The sequence below is a fragment of the Megachile rotundata genome, chromosome 15, assembly GCF_050947335.1.
Source record: "Megachile rotundata isolate GNS110a chromosome 15, iyMegRotu1, whole genome shotgun sequence".
Taxonomy (NCBI): Eukaryota; Metazoa; Arthropoda; class Insecta; order Hymenoptera; family Megachilidae; genus Megachile; species Megachile rotundata.
This window is the reverse complement of record NC_134997.1, coordinates 8,085,257-8,111,121: the sequence shown is the minus strand read 5'-3', so window position 1 is coordinate 8,111,121 and position 25,865 is coordinate 8,085,257. Positions and strand designations below refer to the sequence as shown.

Genomic DNA, 25,865 nt, shown 5'->3' with positions numbered 1-25,865 from the left:
TGGTGATTTTACAGATTTTTCGTTTTTTCTGTTTGGAGGAGTGAAGTGTCTGAAAATGTGAATCCTCTCGTGTTTTGATATCGTCAGGTACGAGTACTAACTCTGTTTTAAATTTACTAATTTTCAATTTTTCTACTTTTTGACTTCATGGTTTTTTAGTTTATTAGTTTGTCAAGTCTTCAAGTTTTCAAGTTTTTAGGTTTTCAGGTTTTCAAGTTTGCAAGTTTCCAAGTTTCCAAGTTTTCAGGTTTTCAGGTTTTCAGGTTTTCAAGGTTTCAAGTTTTCAAGTTTTCAATTTTCCAAGTTTTCAAGATTTCAAGTTTTCAAGTTTTCAATTTTTCAGGTTTTCAAGTTTCCAAGCTTTCAGGTTTTCAAGGTTTCAAGTTTCCAAGTTTTCTAGTTTTCTAGTTTTCTAGTTTTCTAGTTTCCAGGTTTTCAAGTTTTCAGGTTTTCAAGTTTTCATGTTTCCAGATTTTCAAGTTTTCAAGTTTTCAAGTTTTCAAGTTTCCAAGTTTCCAAGCTTTCAGGTTTTCAAGGTTTCAAGTTTCCAGGTTTTCAAGTTTTCAAGTTTTCAAGTTTTCAAGTTTCTAAGATTCCAAGTATTCAAATATTCAAGTATTCAAGCACTCAAGTATTCGAGTATTTATTCCATTTGATCGATTTTCAGTGCTTCAGTTTCTAAATTTATCAATTCTTTAATTATTCAATTTTTTATTTGTTCAATTTGTCAGTTTGTCAACTCTTTAATTTATCAATTCTTCAATTTCTCAATTGTCAATTTTTTAATTCTCCAAACCTTCAATTTTTCAACTTCTTCAATGTGTCCATTCTTCAATGTGTCAATTTGTCAATTCTTCAATTTTTCCATTTGTCAATTTGTCAATTTGTCAATTTGTCAATGTGTCAATTTGTCAATTTGTCAATTTTTCAATTCTTCGATTCTTCTATTCTTCAATTCTTCAATTCTTCAATTTTTCAATTGTTCCAATAATCAAGAAAATCTAAAAAAACCTACAAAATCTGCAATTCTGCAAAATTTGCAACTCTATAAGATTCACATAAACCTGCATCTACAAATGTTCGAAATGTACTCAATCTACAAGTCTATATATTCTCAATTCTACAAATCTACAAGTCTGTAAATCTACAATTCTATATAATCTACAAGTCTGTAAATCTACAATTCTATATAATCTACAAGTCTGTAAATCTACAATCCTACAAATCTACAAATCTTCAGTCTCACAGATCTCCAACTCCCCAAACCTAAAATCCGAACAATCTAAAAATTTCTAACCATCCCTCAAAAATGTCACTATTCAAAAAAAGCGAATGACTAAAAAGTTACTGAAATAATCAGTATGTACATTAAATGTTGGACATTGAAAGGTTAATCGGTCGAAGCAGGAGGCTAGCTTCAGGGTGGCAATTTCCCAAGCTGCTTGATCTTTCGACGAAAATCATGCTCGTAACGAAGAAACCTGGCCGGGACTGACACTTGCAAATGACGTTAGCCCGTATTAACGCACCGGGTCTATCCACTATCCGTGCCCGAGACAAAACGTCTCCTCCGGCCGAGTCGTCTCGTAAATTAGTTCCAAGTTAATCGGTGACGGCACAGGGTCGCGAGATATCCGGCCGTTCTGGAAAGATGGCCGCGCGAAAAGAGATAATTTGCATTTTAATTGCACCAGTCTGCGCCCTACCGCCCTCCGTTAACGTTGACATTGCACCCTTGCAACCTGCTACCTTGCCGGTCTGAACCTTCGCTTTCAAAAAGCTTTGTTCACGATGCTTCTGTCCTTTTTCGACGTGCATGTATCGCTAAGGATGGAACACTGATCGTTTCCGAGACATTTTTGGCACCGTTCCGACAACGATTTCTTCTTTGTAGCGTTTAATGGAGGATGCGAAACGTTTAAAGTGAGGCTGCCGAGGGAGTTTTTTCGAGGGTTATTTTTGTCTTTTGTATCATTTGGGGAGTTTAATTTTTTGGGGGGAGACGTTAAGTTTAAATGAAGAATTAAGTTTAATTTTAATTTTTTGGAATTTGGGAATTTTGGAATGTGGGAATTTGGAACTTTGAGAATTTTGAAATTTGGGAGCTTGGGAATTTGGGAATTTTGGAACTTTGGAACTTTGGAATTTTGGAATTTGGAAATTTGGGCATTTGGGAATTTGGGAATTTGGGAATTTGGGGATTTGAGAATTTGGGCATTTGGGGATTTGGGAATTTGGGAATTTGGGAATTTGGAACTTTGATAATTTTGAAATTTGGGAGCTTGGGAATTTGAGAATTTGGAATTTTTGAATGTGGGAATTTGAGAATTTGGGACTTTGGAAATTTAGGAACTTGGGAATTTAGGAATTTGGGAATTTGGAACTTTGAGAATTTTGAAATTTGGGAGCTTGGGAATTTTTGGGAATTTGAGAATTTGGGAATTTGGAACTTTGAGAATTTGGGAATTTTGGAATTTGGAACTTTGAGAATTTGGAAATTTTGTACTCCTCAATACCTTTTAAAATATTTTACTACAGTTATTAGGGTTTATTAGGGTTATTATGTTTAAATCAAAGGGAATAAATAATAATGAAGGAACGGTTATTAAATGATGGAAACATAAGACACTGAATAATGACATATATTAAATTTAATAACACACGTTGACATGAAATTTCCAAATTAATCTTTGGTATTAATTTTCAATTTTTCAAATATAATGTAATATACAAAATTTATAAATAATGTATTGGTTTTGTATTTTTTTAATGGCTGTAATTTGTATTATATTATTAATTATTTTCAATTGATTTGATTTTTGAAAAATTCATATGTGGACCTTATTAATAACATACATGTAACATATATGTATATAATATATATACAACATTTTAACGCTAAATAAATGCATGAATGATATTTCTAAATTTAAATGTACAGTAATACAAAATTTTTCTTAATGAATACTATGTTTAATTATAAACATTAAATAAATTTATTAGTTTGATAATATATGAATTAAAAAGTAGTTAATATAATAATTGATGTATTTGTTGTTTTTAACTGCAATTTGCTTAATTAACAAATTTCCAATTTTATAAATTATTAATCTCTGAGATTTGTGAATTTCAGTATTTAAAAATTGAGAAATTTGCAATTTTCATGTTTTTGAACTTTTTTATTTTTGATTTTATAGATTTTCATATTTCCAAATTTTCTAATTTTTCCAATTTTTGCAAGTTTTCCCATTTTTCCATTTTTTCCATTTCTTCCAACTTTTCAAATTTCCAAATTTCCAAATTTTTAAATTTCCAACTTTCCAACTTTCAAAATTATCGAACTTCAAAATTGTTTATTTGAGAATTTCCAAATCTTCAAATTTTGTGAATTTCTATAATTAATAGCTGAGAAATCAAGAAATTTGAGAATTCAAAATTTCAAAATTTCTAAATTTTCAATTTTTCCATATATCTAAATTTTCAATTTATAAATTTTTAAATGTCAAAATTCAATATTTCCAAGTTTTAAAATTTCCACATATCAAATTTCAAATTTCTAAATTTTCAAATTCCCAAATTTCCCAATTGCCAAATTTCCAAATTTCCAAATTCCCAAATTTCCAAATTTCTAAATTTCTAAATTTCCAAATTACCACATTTCTAAATTTCCAAATTTCTAAATTTCAGAATTTCCATCTTCTTAAATTTCCAAATAACCAAACTGCTAAGTATCAAAATATTACAACCTAAAAATTCTCCAACCTCCTAAAACCCTCCCCAACACTCATCGCCCTAAACATAAAATTAAACATAAATTCCACATAGTACAAAATACCACATAACCCTTATCACACTAAAATAAAACATTCAAATCCAGTATAAAATATACAAATAATCAACATTCCATTACACATTTCCACGAAAATAATCATAACTCGTCTATTTCCTTATACACTAATTAAATATTAATTATTTAATTCGATTTCCTAGGATTTAACCATTACGTTCATAAGCATTCTAGTTGCCAGTGTCACCTGAACATTAACAGGTTTTATGGTGTCCTGGTCCAAGCACTGTTAGTTTTATGGCACTTCTCATTGGTTGCAGCCGTTACCTTACATTCGCGTTGAAGGTCGATACAGCTTCTGTTGAAATACAACTACCAGTTCCATATCTCGTTACTGTATATTTCCACAGGAAATCTTAGAGTATCAACTTTTCATTGCATATTCATTATCTTTAATATTCACAACTTAATTCTTGGGAATTTATCGAGTTGCTAATGTACTTTGGTTTGGAGATTTGGAGGTTTTCATGTGGGTTTACCTAATTGCAAATTTTTTATGGACTTATAAGTTTTTTATATAAATTCTTTATATGCAGTTGCAAATTTAGCTTTTGATGATCTGAAGAGAAATTTTTTCAAGTTACCTAAGTATCAAGTATCAAATCACTAATAGCAAGATCAAAGTGTAGATCTAGCTTTTAGTGATGTGAAGGCAAATTCTTTCAAATAACCTAAGTGTCATGTAAATCCACCTTCTGATGATCTGAGGTATAATTCTTCCAAATAATGTTCATATCAAGTTGCAAATCTAGCTCTTAATGATGTGGAGCCCAATTGCCCCAAGTAACCTTCATAACTTATAAATCTACCTTTCAATCCAAAGAGTACTTCCAAATAACCTCCCTAAATCTCCCAATTTCCAAAATCTTCCAGTCTCCTAAGCACCAACATCCCCCAACAAAAATAAAACAGCTTCCTCAATAAAACCCCCAGTCCCTTAAGATCCTAACCACATCAAGTTCACTTCCGTCCCCATCCGCAATAAAACTAAAATCCCGACCAGTTAATTGCTCAACACATAAGCTGTTCCTCAGCAACACGAACTGTTCCTCCCCGTAACAAGACACACTTTAATCAGCTTCATTTCTCACTCGTGTCCCGATAAGCTCGACCGCAGCGTAAACAAAATTCGAGCGTCCACATGCAAACGAAATCAGGTCCTAGATACACCCGTTGCCCCAGCACGCGCACCAAGGCACGTTTCCACTGCTGGTGCTGGCCTTCCTGGGTTTAGCGCTGCCGTTGTCCCTGCTGCTCATGGAGTTGGTCATCTCCCTCTCCGAGTTGACGGGGTCCTTTTCCCTGGTCACGTCGATGCTGCCGCTCCTCGTGGTCTTCACGGAGGCCAGAGAAGGTCTCTTCTTGGCGTTGAAGTACAGTGAGACCCTGCGCAGTTGGTCCTTTTTTGGGGAGTCCTGACCGGAGGAGGAGGACCTGCTCTCGTTCTTGTCCTCCTGGCCCTCGGATGTGGTCGTAGGTGTGATGCTAAGCTTCATGGACCTCTTCTGGGGCTTCGCGGGTGATTCAGGCACCTCGGACGACGTGACGCTGCTCTGCTTCTTCAGCCTCCTCTGAACGGGCGGAGACAGCGGCTTCGTCTTCTTAACTGTCCTCCTCCGACGTTGTCCGCTGGGTGTGTTTGGCGCACTATCTTCGTGGGACAGCATGTGCTCGTCTTCGTGGTGAGAATCACCGTCTATGGACGTCTGGGTCTGAGCGGGCACCTTTCGCGTCAGGTGATCGTAGTACATCATCCCTCCTTGAGGATACAATCCCGTCCTCGGTAGAAAAGTCATGTTCTGATAAGGATTCGGGTAGGGAGCGTTCAACCTGCGCATGGTGCCGAAGTCGTAGGGACTCGATGGACTCACCAGAGTGCAGGGACTAGGTCTCTCAAAAGAAGTCACCTGGATTTGATGTTTGTTCGCCGGGGACGTCAGCTTGCCGTTGATGAGCTGGTTCGTGGGGATCAGCAGGCGACTCTGATCGGTCTGGACAGGTCGGTATCTGTCCAGGTGCACTCTGTTGTAAGTGACGTCTGGACGGGAGGAATAGTAGCAGAGGTTGTCGTCGTTCACCTGGACGGACAACGGGCGAGTCACGTTGGTCTGGTTGATATAACCCGCGTCGAAATTGCGGAGGAAAGGGTTCTTGAAGAGGCGCGATTCTATGGAGGGTAGTTTTGGTATCTCGGGGGTGTCCGGACTGATCGCTTGTTTCACTCGCGGGGGTTTCAGAGTCACAGTCAGGTGGGACTTGAACGGTTTGGAGTCCGATATGTTGTCCAGGGTGTTGTCGCTTTGGGTCATCTGCCTGCCGTCGCTCATGGAGACGACCTGGGCTTCGCTGGACAGATCCTGACAGGACATCGACTTGATCAACTGGTTACCGCACTTGTCTTCGTTGACCAGCAGATTGTCGGTGCTCAGAAACGTCCTTTGTTCAGTCTTATTCTTCGCGACACTATCCTCGCACGGTACTGCGCCTTTTACGCAAAGGTCGGCCGACCCCTTCTGGCTCGCAAACTGATTCTTAGAGATCACCGTAGACCCAGTCTTGCCACTACTGGAACTATTACCTGTTCCAAAGTGGCTGGTCGTCGGCGATGGTTCCTCGGTTTGTTTCTTAACCTTCGAGGGCAACGGGGCGAAAAAGTGCTTGGGTCTTTCTGAGACCTTCTCTTCAGCATCCTTCTTCGGATCAGTGACTTGATCCTTCTGCGACTCCCAGCCATTCTCAACTGACTTCTCGAAGAGTAAGTTAGGTCCAACGTTCCTCTTCTGGAAGAAATTCGGGAAGCTCGGGAACTCTTGCTGGAGCCCAAAGTTCTGGACCCCAACGTTACCATCCACATCCTGCAATCCAAATGTGCCCATCTTCTGAGGCATCACGTTGGTCTGCCAACCGAGAGGAGGCGCGTGCAGCACCTGGTCGTTGATCTGCTCCATGTTTAGGTCGCTGAGACCCGTAACTGATAGCATTTGATCCGCATTGAGCCTCGGACAGGGTGTAATCATCCCCGTCGCTTCAGGTGGCAACATCAGATTGAGAGTGCTGGGAAACTTAAAGGGACATTCGGTGTAATATGTGGGGCTACCCAGACCGGGTGGCTCATAGGCTGCTGGGTAAAACGGTATGTTTTCGTGCAGTTGTCTGGATTTCAGTATCGACATGGGACTTTTGTTTTCCTTCCGCACATCCTCTGATGACATTTCCTTTTTATCTTTGTCTCTTTTCAATTCCTCTTCTTCGTCGACCACTGATAAGTCGTCGAAATCCACGTGCAGTCTATGTAGACTGTTAGTCATTTTTTCAGAAGAGATCTTCTGGTTCTCCACGTTCTCTAGCTGCTCGGATTTGGTGGCCTCCTTCGAGGAGTCCTGCGTGTCGTCCTCTTCGGGTTGCTCGTCCTCCGAGTAGTCGGACTGCAGGCCATCATCCTCGTCGGAGCGATCCTGAAATCGGTTGACTATTAGTTTCTGATTTAGGTCTTCTATACTTGGGATTTAATTAGCCTAGGCACGTGTTGGAACTTTGGAGACAATTATGTAGCTGAAATCTTGATATCAGAGGTTTTGATGATAGCTCTAATGAGATCTGGGATCATTGATTTTGATAATTTATGTGCAAGATAGAATTGTAATCTTAAAGGTATTTGAAGCAGTTCTGAACATTTGTGTCTCTCAAGAAAAGTTATATCTAAATTTTTATGACATCGTCAATTTTCTACTCAAACATCCTGCAAGTAAATCAATTTTTCACGCGTTTACGTTCAATTTTCTAGCCGTAACTTTGCACTTAGAGGCCTCCCTTCAAAACAAACTCGATTTCAATGAATCACAGCCCCAAGGAAAATCTCCGAGCCATCGATCATTCGTCTCTCATCGCTCTCCCCGGCAAATTCATCAGTGGATACCTCGTATTCCTCGCTTTCTGTGCGGTTCTTCTGCCTCTTCAGGATCTCCTCGAGTTTGTCGTACTCGTCCCTGAGGCTCCATATCTCCCTACGAAGCTGCTCGTTCTCTCTGCGCAGCTTTTTGATGTCGTTCTGACCTGAAAGCAAACGAACGACTACTTGAAGTACATTCATGAAATAACCAACGGGGAGCGTTTTAACTTGCATCGACACGCGCTCGTATTCCATAGACCTCGCTCATAATTTACAACTGGTCATCGATCGAAGAAACAAACATCCAGTGGGTAAATATGTGGACAGTTGCGAAAGGGTTGACCATAATTACTGATCGGTAGCTAGGGTTCAGAGTGCAGTAAGGGTTATTGCTAGAGTGCAGCTAGGGTTATAGCTAGAGTGCAGTTGGGGTTATAGTTGAAGTGTAATTAGGGTTAGTTCAGTATATGGTTCTAGAATGAGTACAGTTATGACAGCGAAGGGTAGTTCTGGCAAGAATATCGGGTGCCGATATAGCGTGGCTGTAAATTACAATGTGGATACCTTGTCTGGGAGACTCTATAAGCTAGATGGAAATAGTATGAAAATGATCTCTGCAACGTATAATATTATACCATTAGGTCCAAAGGTGTAGGTTAAGTATTTTGTCAGAAATATACAAGGTACTGTATCACACAGTTAGGTCCAGAAGTTTAAGGCTCTCCCTCACTTCCTTCCAGATTTGAAAGCGATATCCATCCAGTTCACTCCCACAAGCTTTTTTGTTAATCCTCCCAATCCGGTGTTCACATGAAGCTGAAAATTAGCTCGTCCACAAGAAGGTAGCGTGTTCCCTTTGAGCGTTCGCATTAATCACGCGAATGGGACAGGCACAAAGGTTCGCGAGTCCGATCTAATCGGCCCGCTAATCTCCGCGGAGGCGGACGATCGATCAAAAACACGTATCCCAAAGAGAAAAGTGGTCGCGATTTTTCATTTGTTTCGCAACGCAGGCGAGATTAGGCGGCGAAAGTTTATTCGTATCAGCCGGTTAAGTAATTGGAAGGGAGGTCTGGGCCCACGGTGATTTATCACTGGCTCCTTGACGCCGCAGCGAAAGACGAAGAAGGGTTAGAGGGCAGAGATTGTTGTTAGAGCTGACCAATGATCGATCATTTCGATAGGTACACCGAACGGTCCGTCTGTTGCCAGACCGAGCTCTGCTTGATTAAACGATTTTCGTGAGAAAAACGTCGCGACAGTTTGATGAGGTTCGACTGAACTGGCTCTTCGGGCTCTTTGATCGATCGTTCTTCTGCTGCGAAGTGCCGTCTTGAGTTCGTATTTTTCATCATTTAATTACTGGATAGATAGATTGCTGCTACGTTGAAGAATACGGACTTTTAGGAGTCTTCACGGTTTTGTCGGTGTTTTTAGATGTAAGACGGATTTTAATTTGGAATTTGTGGGCTCTGGTAGTTTGGAATTGCGAGATCAATGGTACTTTGAGGATTTGATGTTTTGGGTATCTTTTTGGGCGGTTAGGATTTTGAGGGATTGGAAGTTTGTAAATGTGTAAGTTTTTAAGGTTGAAATTTTATAACTTTATAATTTTACAATTTTACAATTTTACAATTTTACAATTTTATAATTTTATAATTTTATAATTTTATGATTTAATAATTTTACAATTTTACAACTTTGCAATTTTACAATTTTATAATTTTACAATTTTACAATTTTACAATTTTACAATTTTACAATTTTACAATTTTACAATTTTACAATTTTACAATGTTACAATTTTATAATTTTACAAGTTTACAATTTTACAATTTTACAACTTTTCAATTTTACAATTTTACAATTTTACAATTTTACAATTTTACAATTTTACAATTTTACAATGTTACAATTTTACGAATTGTGGAATTTTACAACTGTAAAATTGTAGAATTGTGGATATGTGGAATTGTGGAATTTGTGAAATTGTGAAATTGTAGAATCATGGAGTTGTGGGTTTACAGAATTGCGGAATTATAGCTTTGTGGAATTTTGAATTTGTGGATTTGCGGAATTGTGAAATTACGTAATATTGGAATCGCAAAAATGCGTAATTGTGGAATTGTGAAATTCTGTATTTGTGTAAATGTGGAATTATGGAATATTGGAATTGTTCAATTATGGAATTGTGTAATTGTAAAATTGCAGAATTGTGGAATTTCGAAATTGTGTAATTTTGCAATTATGGAACTTTGAAATTGTGGAGTTATGGTTTTGTGGAATTGTGGAATTGCGGAGTAGTGGAATTTCGAAGTTGTGTAATTGTGGAATTATGGAATATTGGAATGGTTGAATTATGAAATTGTGGAATTGCGGAGTTGTGGAATTTCAAAGCTGTGTAATTGTGGAACTATGGAATATTGGAATTGTTGAATTATGGAATTGTGGAATTGTGGAATTCAAGAGTCATGGAGTTGTGGAATTGCGGAATTATGGAAATGTTGATATATTGAGTGTTGCAGCATTAAATTGTTAAAATTCTTAGACTTCATCCCTTGAAATCTAAAAAACCTTATTTCCGTAACATCACAATCCTACAACTGCAAGCTATTGAATTCCAAAAATGTTGCAACTACATTTCAGAGAACAACACATGTTCTCCGGTAACATTAGAGTCACCATATAATTAATCGACTTTCGAAAGTGGGTCCTGACCGATAAAAGTTAGAGAACTTCAGTCCCCAAGGAGATTCCGTCGAGCGTAAATGAATCTTCCGACTTCCACTTTCCGGAAGTTCACACATACAATTTTAAAAGAATACGATTTACGATTTATTTAAAGTCCAGTCGTCGCCGTGACTCACCCCGTATTATTTATTTACAAAAATTCTATCTATCATAGCGGGCTTAAAATTGATAAGAGAACGAATTGCAACGTAATCCATCTATCGCTAGCGTTAAACGCATTTTACAAGCAGTCGTGTGATAACAGCGCGCCTAAGCCGCGCGACGAGTATATGCGTGCAAGAAGAAAAGCCACGTGGTAAATCAGGATTAAAGGTAGGCCCCTGCTGCTCGGAAATTTAAATAAATTAAATCCTTCCGGAGGTTCATAAATTCGGATCTTCCGAACGGACGGCTATTTAGATCCTATTAAATCGTTTTCATCTCGTGATTGCGTAGCTTTATTTGTTTAGGGATGGCCAGGATGCCACAGAGATTTTCACCCTTTAGTGGTATGAAAATATCCTTGTAAAGTCTGAACTAAAAAATTTAGGTTTCAGAAGTTCCTCGTCATTTAATATTTTTTAATTCAATTTTTTAATTTTATAATTTTACAATTTTATAATTGTGGAATTGTGAAACTTTCGAAATGAAAAATGGCAGAATTATAGATTTATAAAATTATGGAATTGCGAAATTGTGAAATTCTGGCTTATTGGAATCGCGTAATTGCACAATTATAGAATTGCGATGTTGCGAAGTCGTGGAATTGTGAAATTATGGAATATTGGAATTTCGGAATTGCGCAATTGTGGAATATTGAGAATATAGAATTGTGGAGTTGTGGAATTGAGCAATTGAGCAACTGCTCAATTATGGAATTGTGAATTTGTGGAATCGCGAAATTGCTAATTATGGAATTGTGAAATTGTGGATTGAGGAAATGCGTAATTGTGGAATTGTGGATTTTGTGGAATGGCGCACTTGTGGAATTATGAAGTTATGCAATATTAGAATTGTAGAATTATAGATTTGTGGAATTGCGAAATTGCCAATTATGAAATTGTGAAATTGTGGAATCATGGAATATTAGAATTGTGGAATTGAGGAATTGCGCAATCGTAGAATTGTGGGCTTGTGAAATTATGGAATTGTGCGATTGTGGAATTATGGAATTTTTAAATCGTGGAGTTATGGAATTGCGGAATTGCCAATTGTGAGTTTGTGGAATCATGGAATTGGGAAATATTGGAATTGTGGAAATGAGGAATTGGACACTCGTGGAATTGTGGGCTTGTGGAATTATGGAAATTTTAAATCGTGGAGTTATGGAATTGCGGAATTGCCAATTGTGAAATTGTGGAATCATGGAATTGGGGAATATTGGAATTGTGGAAATGAGGGATTGCACGATCGTAGAATTGCGGGCTCGTAGAATTATGGAATTGTGGAACTATGAAATTTTGAAATCGTGGAGTTGTGGAATTGCGGAATTGCTCAATTATGGAATTGGAGAATATTGGAATTGTTAGAATTGTGAAACTGACGAATTTACTTAGATAAAATTAACAAGAAAATATGTCTTAAGAACACAGAAATTGAATAATAAAATTAAAAGAAAATTTTATATTACTTGTAACGAGATTGAAAAGTTGAATTAAAATTCTGACGTATAATTCCGCGAAACAGTGAATAAACTTCGCTTAACAGTCGCCTCACGAGAATAGAATTAATTTCACTGCAAACAAGCAATTATCCAGGCGCTCATGTTGAAGCAGAAGAAAACGATCGTCCTGAACTTCCTGCAGCCCGGAGCTGTTCTCTCTGCCGCGATATATTAATTATTACCACGGGAAGAAAATGTTTAGCCAGGTCGCAATTGCGTTAGCCCGGAAGAGGTACATAAACAGAGACGACGTACATTAAACCTCGGGGATCTGTATGGAAAAAGGAGAGGAGAGGCCGTCTTTCCCGCCAACAGGGAAGAAGCCCTGATCAAAGCAGCCACGCGCGTTCTGGCCGCATATTTGGTTTCGTCAAGTTTCCATCGGTGTTGGCCCTTTGAAAAATGGAAATTGCGTCCCTGATGCAAACGAACGAACCTCCGTCGAGATGCCTGTGGGCTGTTTTCTCTTTGAGCCAGGAAACAAGAAATCGCGTAAGCTCAGCCCTGATTGATCTATCCCCGCTCTGCTGCTACTCTTTGCGAAAAGTTCGCGCCTGTTTGCCCGCGCCATATTTACGGCGAACGTTAACGAGTCTACCATTCAGACAACATATCTGAGTCTACTTTTTTCCATTTTCTCGAGCCGGTGTTTCTCGACTTGGAAATTTATGAATTTTTGCGGTTTTTTGTTTGGGAGTTTTTTCAGGGGTGTGGTGGCGAATTCTGGGTTTGGGGGTTTAAGGATTTCAAGGGGTGAATGTGAGGAATGTGAGGATGTAGATATTTGGGGATATTTGGAGAATTAGGGATTTGGGGAATTAGGGATTTGGGGAATTGGGGATTTGGGGAATTGGGGATTTGGGGAATTGGGGATTTGGGAAATTGGGGATTTGGAAGTTTGAGAATTTGATGAGATACAAAGTTCCTAAAATTTCAAAAATTCCAAGAATTCCAAAAGCTTCCAAAACTCCAGTTTCCACAAATTCAGAGAATTCCAAAAATTTCAAGAATTCTCAGAATTCCAAAAATTCCAGAATTTCAAAATTCTAATATTCCAGAATTCTAAAATTCCCCAAATTACCAAAATTCCAAGAATTCTAAAATTCCCCAAATTACCAAAATTCCAAGAATTCTAAAATTCCCCAAATTACCAAAATTCCAAGAATTCTCAAAATACTAAAAATTCAAAGAATTCCCAAAATTTCTAAAATTCTAAGAATTCTTAGAATTTCAAGAACTCCCTAAATTCCAAGAACTCCAAGAATTCCAAGAATTCCAAAATCCCAAGAATTCCAGAAGTTTCCAAAATTACAGTTTCCACAAATTCAGAGAATTCCAAAAATTTCAAGAATTCTCAGAATTCCAAAAATTCCAGAATTTCAAAATTCTAATATTCCAGAATTCTAAATTTCCCAAAATTACCAAAATTCCAAGAATTCCCAAAATACTAAAAATTCCAAGAATTCCCAAAATTTCTATAATTCTAAGAATTCTAAGAATTCCGAGAACTCCCTAAATTCCAAGAATTCCAAGAATTCCAAAAGTTTCCAAAACTCCAAAGTTTCCACAAATTCAGAGAATTCCAAAAATTTCAAGAATTTTCAAAATACTAAAAATTCCAAGAATTCCCAAAATTTCTAAAATTCTAAGAATTCTAAGAATTCCAAGAACTTCCTAAATTCCAAGAATTCCAAAATTCAAAAAATTTCAAATCTCAAAAATTTTCAAATCTCTCTCTCCTCCAAAATTGCATATTTCTGAACTTCAATTACTAATTCATGAACCAGTCGGAGATAAAGTTTTGAACGAACGAGTATATACGTCGAAGTCGGTTAACCGTCTAAAGAGATCGTTGAAGCCAAATATTCGTGCGAACGCAGACTGGTTTTTGTGAAAAAGAAAAATCAACTTGCTTTCCGTGGATCGTGCACGAGCAACAAGATGGGAACGTGACTAAAGAGTCAATGAAAGCTTCACGTCGCGACACTTTACAAACGTTTTCCGTGAACCGGTGTCATCCCCGGTTCCTCAGGGTTAAAAATACAGGCGATGGTAATTATTCAGAGGCATGCAAGTGGATATTTTGACGTGGTCATACACGAGGAGGACGTCATCGAGGGTTCTGTGGAACTCCATGGCCAGGAATACACGTGTCACGGGGTGAATCATTTAAACGTACTCGATTTATCACTCTTTAAAATTTTTTTGAGTATAGTGAACTACATGTGCTTGCTAACATTGATTGATTTTGGTCTTTCTTTAGTTAGATCTTTTAGCAATTTTATTTGTGTCCTTGGTGTGGTAAATTTTAGAGTTGTAGGTTTTTGAAGTTTTTTGGAAAATTAATATGAAGGATGATGAGTAGGTTTGATTTTAGTTGTGTACTGTAATTTTTTGAAATTTTGTACAAAGTTAATATTAATGAGATGTTAAATTGTAGAAGAATTTATTGTACATTTTAGACATTTTTTGTATGAAATTAGTATTGAAATATTAATGTGTTAAATTTGAGAACGAATTTTGAGCAAATTTGAAAGACTGAAATTTTTCGATTGAACATTAAAATTTTAATAAACTTGAAACTTTATTAAATTTTGAATCAAACTGTACATTTTCTACTTTGCAATTAAATGTACAAATTTTCATAAGTCCTATCAAATTTTACTTATTAAATTTTTCAAATTTAATTAATCTTATAAAAATTTTGAAACTTATTACATTTTTATAAATTTGTAAATTTTTATTTTTCCAATCAAACGTTGAAATTTTAATAAATAGAAATGTATAAAATTTTGGATAAATTTGAAGTATATTAAATTTTGAACAAACTTGAAAATTTGCAACTTTGCAATTAAATATTCTAATTATAATAAACTTGAAAATTAAATTTTTAATGAACCTAACAATTTTTAATTAAGCAATTAAACCTTGAAATCTAAACAATTCTAAAATTTATTTATTTTTTATCAAATTTGAACATTTTACTAAATTTTGAATACACTTGGATTTCATTAAATTTTGATTAAACCTAAAAATGATATTAAATTTTATTACTAAACTATTTCTATTCTATTTCTAAACTTAAAACGATAAGGTCAAAAAACGCTATCAAATTCTAATAAAATTATTAAAGACAATTTCAAAATTATTAATAAGTCAAAAGATAAAATTGAAGAACATAAAATAAGAATAACAGAAAGCATTGTATTAAGAAATAAACCTAATCTGTGAAGAAATAAATAATTGGATGAAACGTAGTGATTAATTTGCAGAGGGATGGCGTTGAAGGTGGCACGAAGGAAACAAAATGTCTTCAGGAACGTCCAAACAGGAAATATCTTTTGATTTATAAGCCCCGGGAGTAACTAGGGACTACCTGGAACGTTCGTCATTCTGTCAATGAAACAGTCGCCCCAAGGGATTACTCTTGCATACACAACTTTCTTAAAACTAGCAAACCACTTGTTCAAACTAGTAACAGCAAATACTGAATTTGTCGATTGTGAAGATGCTAAGGAAGTTTGAAATCTATATTGATGTATAATCATTCGTTCTTTATGTATGCTTGTTTTTTATTCCAGAAAAAATTGATGGTATATTTTACTTTTTTTTGAGAGAATAGAAAATGTTCTTTTGTAATTTAGTTGATATATGTTCATATTCGTTGTGTATAATAATGAATCAAACAAGTACATACCAGTACTAATATTTCTACAACAAAATATCGTCACGTTTCTAAATCTTCAACTTCTAAAATTGACTAGCTTTTAACCACGAAAATTATGCAAATAAACAGACAAATTAAATAAATCATATATTTTATTTAAAAATTCAAAAGTACACCACAAATCAATGAAGTACATATTAATATTTCTAATGTCTCTACAAGAACGAAATATCAAGAAATTTTTTGATCTTCAAGTTCAGCAATTGATAAACTTTAAAGTAAAAAAATTATGCCAATAGACGAACAAAATTAAATGAATCATATTATCTAAAAATTCAAACATACACAACGAATGAAAGAAACACATATGAACATTACTGTTTCTACAGAAACGACAAGATATCATCAAATACCTAAATCGTCAAGTTCTAAAATTGACTAGCTGCCTTTAATCAGAAAAATTATACAAATAGACATGTAAATCATGAAGTCACATAATTTCAATTAAAAATTCAAGCTCATGACACAACGAATAAAACAAGTACATGTTAATAATTTTAATGTCCCTGCATAAACAACAATATGTTGTTTAATTCCAAAATTAATTTCAGAGCTGTGTCTTTATAAATAAGCTTGCAAATCCCAAAGTTGCCCTTATACAGTCCCTAAATTAAGGATAATCCCTAAATTAATTTTAACATCCATGTCACCCATATGTCAATATGAAGAGGTCCATATGAGTCTGTCATTTTATTATTTGAAAATTTATTTACTTACACAACTGAAAATACTTGCACCTACTTTAAACTGTCAGTACCAAATGTCACAAATACTACATTAAGGATACTAAATTAAGGACAACCCCTAAATTAATAATTTGCTGCCATGTCACTCATATGTCACTTAAATTCCCACATGAATCTATCACCTGTATTACTTCAAAATTTATTTACTTACAGAATCGAAAATACTTGTATCTACTTAAAACTATCAACACCAAATGTCATAAAAACTACAATAACATTCAGCAACATCTGCTACAAATAAAATTTTTAAATTGCTTCTTAGTGAGGCAATCAACGTGTTAATAATTCGAAGGAAAACATTCCCGCCAAAATGTGTGGTCGTAAAGGCGCGAAGAACGTGTTTAAAAATAGCGAAAATATTTGAAGCTATTCGGACCACCCCATCGCAAGCTAGATACAATAACAAACGTTGCTTCAATCAATCGAACCAATCATAATAAAAAAAATTTGACTTCCCAAAGTTTCATATAACTTCTTGAAGCGTGCGATGATATTGAGGCTCTCCTTTATGTATGATTGAGGAACCTCTAAAAATGTATGTATATGTACATACAGAGATATGTGGAGATATGTATATGTGGAGGTTCTATAAGTAAAATCAATATCATAGGGAACAGAGGCAACAGAAACAGAAAGGAGACCATACTGAATGTTTAAGAAGTATATATAGACCTTGTCAATAATAATAAATAGGTAATTTTTGCGTTTATTAAATCATTTTACGTCCACATCATTTTACATCCATTTTACATCTTCAAATTTTAACATCCTCCAATTTCTATATTCCCAAATTTCTTAACCTTCAAATTGGTAAATTTCCAAGTTCCTTAAGGCCTAAATCTTGAAATCGCTACATCTCCAAATTCGTACATTCCCAATACCCTACATCCCCTAATTCCTACATCCTCAAGTTCATGTCCTGAAGTTCTCAATCTTGAAGGCTTTATATTTCCAAATACCTACATCCTCAAGTGTCTATATTCCCAAATCCATACGTTTCCAAATGGTTAAATTCCTAAATAGTTAGGTTCCCCAATTCTCAAGTCTTGAAATCTCTATATTGTCAAATCTCTACATCCACAAATCTCTATATTTCCAAATCTCTTAACCTCCAAATTGCTAAATTCCCAAATTCTCAAATTATCCAACTCTCAAACCTTGAAATCTCTATATTGCCAAATTCCTATATCCCTAAATTCCTACACTTCCAAATCTCTTAACCCCTAAATTGCTAAATTTCCAAATTCTCAAGTCCCTCAAGTTCTTAATCTTGAAATCTCTACATTGTCAAGTCCCTACATTCCCAAATCTCTTAACCCTCCAAAATTGCTAAATTGCCAAATTCTCAAGTTCCCTAATTCCCAAATCTTGAAATCTCCACATTGCCAAATCTCTACATTCCCAAATCTCTCAAACCCCCAAATCGGTAAATTTCCAAATCCCCAAGTCCCCAAATTCCCAAACCTTGATATTCCTACACTCCTCAGTCCCTACATTTTCAAATTTCTACATCCCCGAATTCCAACACCCCCAAATCCCTACATCCCCAAATCTCCATATCCCTGAAACCTCACATTCCCTAATCTCTTAACCCCCTAAATCGGTAAACTCCCGAATCCTCAAGTTCGCAAATTTCTAAATCTTGATATTCCTACACTCCTCAATCCCTACATTTTCAAATTTCTACATCCCCGAATTCCAACACCCCCAAATTCACACATCTCCAAATTTCCGCATCCCCAAATCCTCACAATCTTTAGTCTCTTAATCCCCCAAATCAGCAAAAACCCAAATTCCAAAATTCCCAAATTTCTAAATCTTGATATTCCTACACTGTTCAATCGCTACATTTCCAAATTCCTACATCCTCGAATTCCAACACCCCCAAATTTCTACATCCCCAAATTTCCACATCCTCAAATCCTCTCACTCCCTAATCTCTCAACTCCCCAAATAGGTAAATTCCCAAATTGCTAAATCTTGAAATTTCTACAGTCCCAAATTCGTACATCCCCAAATACCCACACCTTCCAATGCCTAGCTTCCCAAATATTAAAATCCTGAACCCCTCAAACCCCCGAAACCTCCAAGTAACAAAATCCTAGTAGTAAATCGCTGATTTAGCAAGTTACCAAAAGAGCCACCCCAAACCTCGTATTTTGACAAGTTGTCGAGACGGCGCGTTTCGTTATTCGAGCCTTCGAGTGAAACGAGCCACTCATAAATCTCTCGTCGCCTCTGTTCCCTATAAGCTTAAGCATTTAAAGCGAAAGCGTTTAAAGTTCCGGCAAAGTTCCAGGTGAACTGGAAACCGACCATCTTCTATTATTATTATTACTATTATTTTCCAGCTGGGGCTGTTCACGAAATTATTTGCTCGCGTGTCGCCGGTTCTCGCGATTTCGAAGCGGCGCCCTGTCGCGAAACTTTCCTCCCTTAAACGCGACAGGAAATTCGAGAGGAAATCTATGGGATTTCCAACCCCTTTCAACTACGGAAACGGCCCCTGAGTAAATTATCAGGTCAGTCGAGAAATTCCTCGGTGTGTTTCGTAATGTGCTGGCAAAATCTCGGCGTTGGATATTGTACGAATAAAGTATTTTGGGAGGAATTTTTGGGATGCGGAGTTTTATTTTAATCGGTTGTAAGTTTTATGGAAGATAAAATGCGGTTAATAAGCGATGATTTTTTAGGACGTTTTTTTTAATTTCACAGTTTTATGATTTCTTGATCTTTCGATCTCTCGATGTCTCGATTTCCCTGTTTCTCAATTTTTTAATTTTTCGAATTTCCTATTTTCACTTCTTAAATTCTTCAGTATTAGAATTCTTTCATTCGTCTAATTTTCCATTCTTCAATTATTCAATTCTCAATTATCCTAATATTCAATTTTTCAATTTTTCAATTTTTCAATTTTTCAATTTTTTAATTTCTCAATTTTTCAATGTCTCAATTTTTCAATTATTCAATTTCTCAATTTTTCAATTTCTCAATTTCTCAATTTTTCATTTTTTCATTTTTTCATTTTTCCAATTTTTCAATTCTTTAATTCTTCATTCTTCAATTTTTCAATTTTCAATTCATAAATGTTCAGTTGTTCAGTTGTTCGATTATTCGATTGTTCAGTTTACAGTTGCTCAATTATTCAAATATTCAATTATCCAATTATACAACTTCAATTATTCAACTATTCCATTTTTCAAGTATTCAATTCTTCAATTCCTCAAAATTTTAATAATACTTCATATAAAATATGCCATTATTTTTTCCTTGAACGTTCCTCGCAGTGTACCTTCATAATTACTTTTCTACAGAAAGAATAATACTTATAATTTTTCTTATTCTTCTCATTCATTATCTCACCCATTAAAGAAACCCATAAATTGATAAAACTAAAAAATTTGACAAGTTTAACTAAATTTGCGTTTAAATCGTAGGAAATATTAGATCCTTTACGAGATAGAATTTCAAAGGAGAGACCGGGTTGAAACGTGGCAGGAAACGTTTCGTTTGTCCACCTTGAAATCATCGAAAAAAGGAAAAAGAAGATAAAAAAAAAGAGAAGGAAGGGACGAACAGAGCTCAGTCCAGAGACAACGTTTCCCCTCTCGAGTGCACTCGCGTTTCAGCTCGCCGCGTCTCATAAAAGCTCGCCCTGTTTTTACGCTCGTTGTGATAGCGATCGAGCGCGAATTCAAAAGACCGGCTAAAGTTAAAGGGTCGCATTCGTACTCGAATCTTTGAGCATTTTTTATTAAATATAAAATGTGAGTTATTTGTTTATTAAGAGTTTCATTTTGAAAGAAATTCAGTTTGGGAAAGATTACTATATTTTGGGGAAATATAATTCATTTTCCAGATTTTTCTTAATGTGTCTTCGTGAAGAAAAATTATAAAGTTCGCTTATTTTGAGGAGTCGACTCTTTTGAGTTTTTAAGTATTTTAATGAATGGCGTGGGTCACCAGTGACCCACGTTCGTTGACATTTACTACAATGCGTTGTGGAAGAATAGAAATCCCCTTTGTTTTCTATTAAACCTGTTTTTCTCAGCAACGGACGAATGACGTGGGTCACCGATGACCCACGCACAATAACATTTGTGTGTCACTTTGCGAAAAAGAACTAACTCAACCTTAAATGTTTTGAACATATAATGAGCGTGGGTCATTGATATCCATCGTGGGTCATGGCCCATGTTCAATAACATTTACTATACCTCTTTGCGAAAAAATACTAACTCAACCTTAAAATTTTTAAACAAACAAATGTGGGTCACTGATGACCCACGCCATTGTGAGTCATGACCCACACCCGTGGCCCACATTAATTTATTAACATTTACTACACGGCTCTACAGGAATATACGAACACCTTTGTTTTTATTAATTCCTTTATCTATCATTTTTCAGCAGGTAGTCAACATTGTGGGTCATCAGTGACCCACGTCTGTTATTATTAATTGTGCTACATTGTGGAGGTATATTAAACACCTTTTCGCAGTATCAGTTTCAGCTTAGAGTTTTGAACAGTTAATAAACGTGGTGGGTCACCAATGACCCACGTATATTATCGTTAATTAACGCATTGTCGATGTATGTTCTATGTTCTTATTAACTACTATTACTAAAATTAAATACATTGCCTGCTATTTACTCAATAATTACTATGAGTTAAAATATTTATGCACATTAATTCAGACTGTTACACATAGAATTGTCAACCTTGATAATTTAGCAATTAAATACATTTAAACAACAAAAAGCCCCACTTGGAAAATAAACTCACTTTTTAACCGATTTTCCCAAAAGTGCAATTAACAGCCACCCCCGAGAGTTGACATTTAATTATCTGAAAAATGACGAATACGCTGTATCTAAAATGTCTAGGGAATTCTGGTACAGCAGCGACAACTGAACGCGAGATAGATAATTCGGCTGCATCAACGAGGAGTAATCACGTTAGTAGAAAAACCCGTTCCATTGTCGCTAAAATTAGCCAGAGTTACAATATTATTACGCTTGCTCGCACTTGGCAAGATTACAGTCGTGCTTTTGCACCCAGAACTCCAAAGACCTTTAATTTACAGGTTCAGGCTACGTGACGTTCCTTCAGGACAATTAATGAAACCTAATCGAGTACTTTGAAACACGGCTGGACTAATTCGAGCTTTGTCGAAATAAATTACCAACTACGGTATTTCACTGTTCTACAATTGTGTAATACAAAGAAAAATTCTCTTTCGTTTAACTTTTTTTTAAGTGGCGCATTTTGGAGGTGATGTTAGCAGGATTAATGGCGAGTTTTAGCGAATGCAAGGATTATTAAAATTGGACTATCGTTTGAGTGTAAAATTTTAATTCATGACGTGAGTTATATTTGTTAAAATGAAGAGTAGGCTCCTAAATCTCGAGTCGAGAAGATGAAGTGTTTGACGCAACTTCTATTTAAAGGTTTATGATACAATGTTATAACTTGCTACACGGAAATATGCGTTTTCAAACAGTATATTACAATTGTTATCAATTAATGAGTTCAAACGCTATAATACCGTTGAAACTATACACGAATTGAATTTAATTGACAAATCTTATAATTTATTAATAACTTACTATCAAAGCACCACATAGTTTCCGATCGATATTAAATTAATTTTCATTTCCACTACATCCAAATTATATCTAACAAATATGAAATTAACTTCACTGCCAGTACACCGAAATTGCTTCTAATTAATATTGAATTAATCTTCATTTCCAGTGCACCGAAAGTGTTCTTGATCAATATTATTCAATTTGTGTTTGCATTCAAAGTGTATCACTAACATTAAATCTTTATTTTCAATACAAACACTGTTTGCAATCGATACTAAATGTTCCAAACTTCAAACACAGCTGATTAATTCACAAATCACTGTATAGCATCAATTTATGTCTATTTTTAAGTTAATTTTATTTTCATGACAATGAAAATCACAACAATGGAATTTAAGTTGCAGCGAGAGCAAAGAACCAGTAAGGTTAAGTACGAGTTACTCACTGTTCTGCATCCGTGCTCAGTTGACAAGATCCGAGTAATTTCTACAAATTCCGCGTCGATCGAGCGGATAAGAAGCTCGTTTATTCGTAAAGAAACATCGTACTTGCGAGTGGTTCATTGTCGCGTTGTCAACTCGCGTTTTCTGACGATCCAGGCGGCGGATCGCGTTCCTGGCGTATGCTAATTTTGCCAATGCAGTCACGTGCTTTCGCAACGCGAGTCAAGCCGACGAGAGTGCATCGTTCCTTCTTACGTGGGTCACTGCTGACCCACAACTTTAGTATTTACTAAATGGCGCTACGGAAATACTCTGGCCCCGTCTGTTCTTATTAGTTCCTTAACCCTGGATGCTTTTAGCAGTTGAATGCCGTGGGTCATCGATGACCCATGCTCATTCTCATTTACTACGCTATGTTATGGAAATACATGACATCCTTTTATTTTCTATTAAGTTGTGAATCTTTCGGTGGTTGATGAACGACGTGGGTCATCAGTGACCCACGCTCATTTTCATTTACTACGCGGAGTTACGGAAATACATGACATCCTTTTATTTTCTATTAAGTTATGAATTTTTCGGTGGTTGATGAACGACGTGGGTCATCAGTGACCCACGCTCATTTTCATTTACTACGCTATGTTATGGAAATACATGACATCTTTTTATTTTCTATTAAGTTGTGAATCGTTCGGTGGTTGATGAACGACGTGGGTCATCAGTGACCCACGCTTATTTTCATTTACTACGCTATGTTATGGAAATACGTGACATCCTTTCACTTCTTAACTTGTGAATTTTTCGGTAGTTAATTAATGTCGTGGGTCACTGATGACCCACGTTTGTTAATAGTTACTAAAACGCGTTGTGGAAGAGTAGGAACCCCCTTTATTTTCTATTACACCCTTAAATTATGTTTTCTTAATAGTTAATAAACAGCGTGGGTCATTGATGACCCGCGCAATCGTGGGTCACCGATGGCCCACGCAATTGTGGGTCACGGCCCACGCCGCAAAAAATACTAACTTCTTAACATTAAAAATTTTTGAGGGGTTGATGAGTGTGGGTCACGAGTGACCCATGCTATTGTGGGTCGTGGCCCATGTGCGTGGACCACATTCAGTAACATTTACTGTTACGTTGTGAAAATATAATAATTTCTTAATATTAACATTTTTGAGCAGTTAATAAATGTGGGCCACCGGTGACCCACGACGTTGTGGGTCATGGTCTTTGTACGTGGCCCGCGCTTATTAACATTTACTGCACGACATTGATTGAATATACCAACAGCCTTATTTTTACTAATTACTTCATCTATAATTTTTTTTACAATTAATGAATATTGTGGGTCATCAGTGACCCACGTTCACTATCATTAACTGTGCGACATTGTGAAAGTATATCAAGCACCTCTGTTCGCAGTAGCAGTTTCAGCCTAGATTTTTGAAGAGTTAACAAACGTTGTGGGTCACCAGTGACCCACGTATGTTAACTTTAATTAACACGTTGTCGACGTGTATTCATTATCCCTATTAACTACTATTATTAAAATTAAATATATTAGCTACTATTTAGTTAATTACTATTATTAAAATATAAACTTCATCTAAATCGTATAATTTTTCTCAGAATATCATTATAATTTCGAAATTGTAAATTAAAATATACAATATATAATTAATATTATTACGTCGTCGATAAAAGTACTAATATTCCTTACAGAAAAATTGTTAATTTACCTTATTGCAATAAACATATAACAAGAGAATATTTTGTATTTTGTTAGCACGCAAACATTCGTGGAGAATCTTTTCGCGAAGTTAATGAAGCACAGAATCTCACTCGAGTGTCGCGTTGTAATTACATTAAAGTTTTAACACAATTATCCACTGTAATTAACTTTATTGGGGCTTATTAAGCGAAAGTACTAATAGCAGTTTCCACTGCACTCTAGTTTCCTGTGCATTATGGAAAATTTATTTCAACTTTGATGGAAATTATTCGATCGCGAAATGGAGTTTTAACCCGACGATAAGGAGATATGCTCATTCGAATTATTTATTCATTTATATATTTATACATTCATCGATTTACAATTTATACACTTGTTTATTTATGACTTTATAAATTTATACGCTTATGAATTTGTAAATTTACATATTGCTGAATTTACGAAGTACTAATTTGCAAATTTATATGCTTATAATTTTATAAATTTTCAAATTTATAGGGTCATTAATTTGTACATTTGTATGTGGTATTTAAAAATTTGCTAAATTTACGCTTTTCCAAATTTCCAAATTATTATATCAAATCCTTCAATCCCTAAATTTAAAAATTCCCCCATTTTCAACTTTCAGAACCTTCCTATTATCAGCTCCTCAAATTCACAAAGAAAAACATCTCTCAAGGTAATGAATAATTGTGTAACAAAATCCCCTATTTAATTATTTTCGTACTGCAGTGTCGAAAGTCGTCTCCGTAAAGCTAGTGTTAAATATTCCCGTACCCGCAAGAAAGCCAGCATGGAGAAAAAGTACCCGAAGCTCTTCAAATAACAATTACTCGCAACAACTAAACAAAGGGAATGACTGAAAGAGGAAGATAAATAAATCCACTAAAGAATCAGGAGATCAGTAAGAGCCCGGAAAGTGGTTGCAAAAATCCTCGAGAGAATTTAATATCGCGAAAGAAACGATAATTCCGTCGTATTCACGAGCTCTCACCCCTTTTCCTCCGCCATTTTCTATTCTCTTCACAGGAAATTTCTTTTTCATCGCGTCCCTTTCTTCCGCGGCGAACGTTTCCGGGGAGAGAAGAAGACAGTATGCAGATTCTATCAGTGAAAATCATATCCACCTGTGCCCTCTGGTCATTATATCCTGTCTTCGTTTTTTCCCTAGCAGATCCTGGTGCAAAAGAGAAGCGGCGGAGAAGAGAATATTAAAAACTTTTTCCATAAAGCGTCTTCGCGAGCCGAGCTTCGAGAGACCGAACATGAAAGCTGCTTTCTTGCTGCTCCAACCGTATCCGACCAGTTTTTCCGAATTAGTTTACACGCTTTTCCCGAGCAGTTTTCTTGCGAAGGGAGATAAACGCACACGGGGCGGTTTCCGAGGGATAAATGCGGGTTTGTTGCAAATGAAGCTATGATGGATAATGGAGGTTGAAGTACCGGAGAAGACGTATCTGAGGAGCAATTATTGTTTATGGCTGATCGTTTTC

At 35.9% G+C, this 25,865-nt stretch overlaps 2 protein-coding genes across 6 annotated transcripts in view; one reads left to right on the top strand and one right to left on the bottom strand.

Annotated features, from left to right (window-relative positions):
* Ror (tyrosine-protein kinase transmembrane receptor Ror) overlaps window positions 1–25,865 on the top strand; it is a 344,042-nt gene that overhangs the window by 78,022 nt on the left and 240,155 nt on the right. The gene's annotated exons all lie outside the window — the stretch shown is intronic.
* Window positions 2,762–25,865, bottom strand: part of LOC105663066 (uncharacterized) — a 39,037-nt gene continuing 15,933 nt past the window's right edge. For 3 of the 4 annotated variants that reach the window (XM_076540004.1, XM_012289992.2, XM_012289993.2), the window contains 2 exons: window positions 7,764–7,900; window positions 2,762–7,302 (listed from right to left, as the gene is read on the bottom strand). In XM_076540004.1, the coding sequence (XP_076396119.1) occupies window positions 5,008–7,302; window positions 7,764–7,900 (2,432 nt within the window). In that variant the 3' untranslated portion in view covers window positions 2,762–5,007. Of the gene's footprint in view, window positions 7,303–7,763; window positions 7,901–22,639; window positions 23,360–25,865 lie in introns of those variants that run through there. The other variant, XM_012289995.2, reaches the window with a different exon arrangement.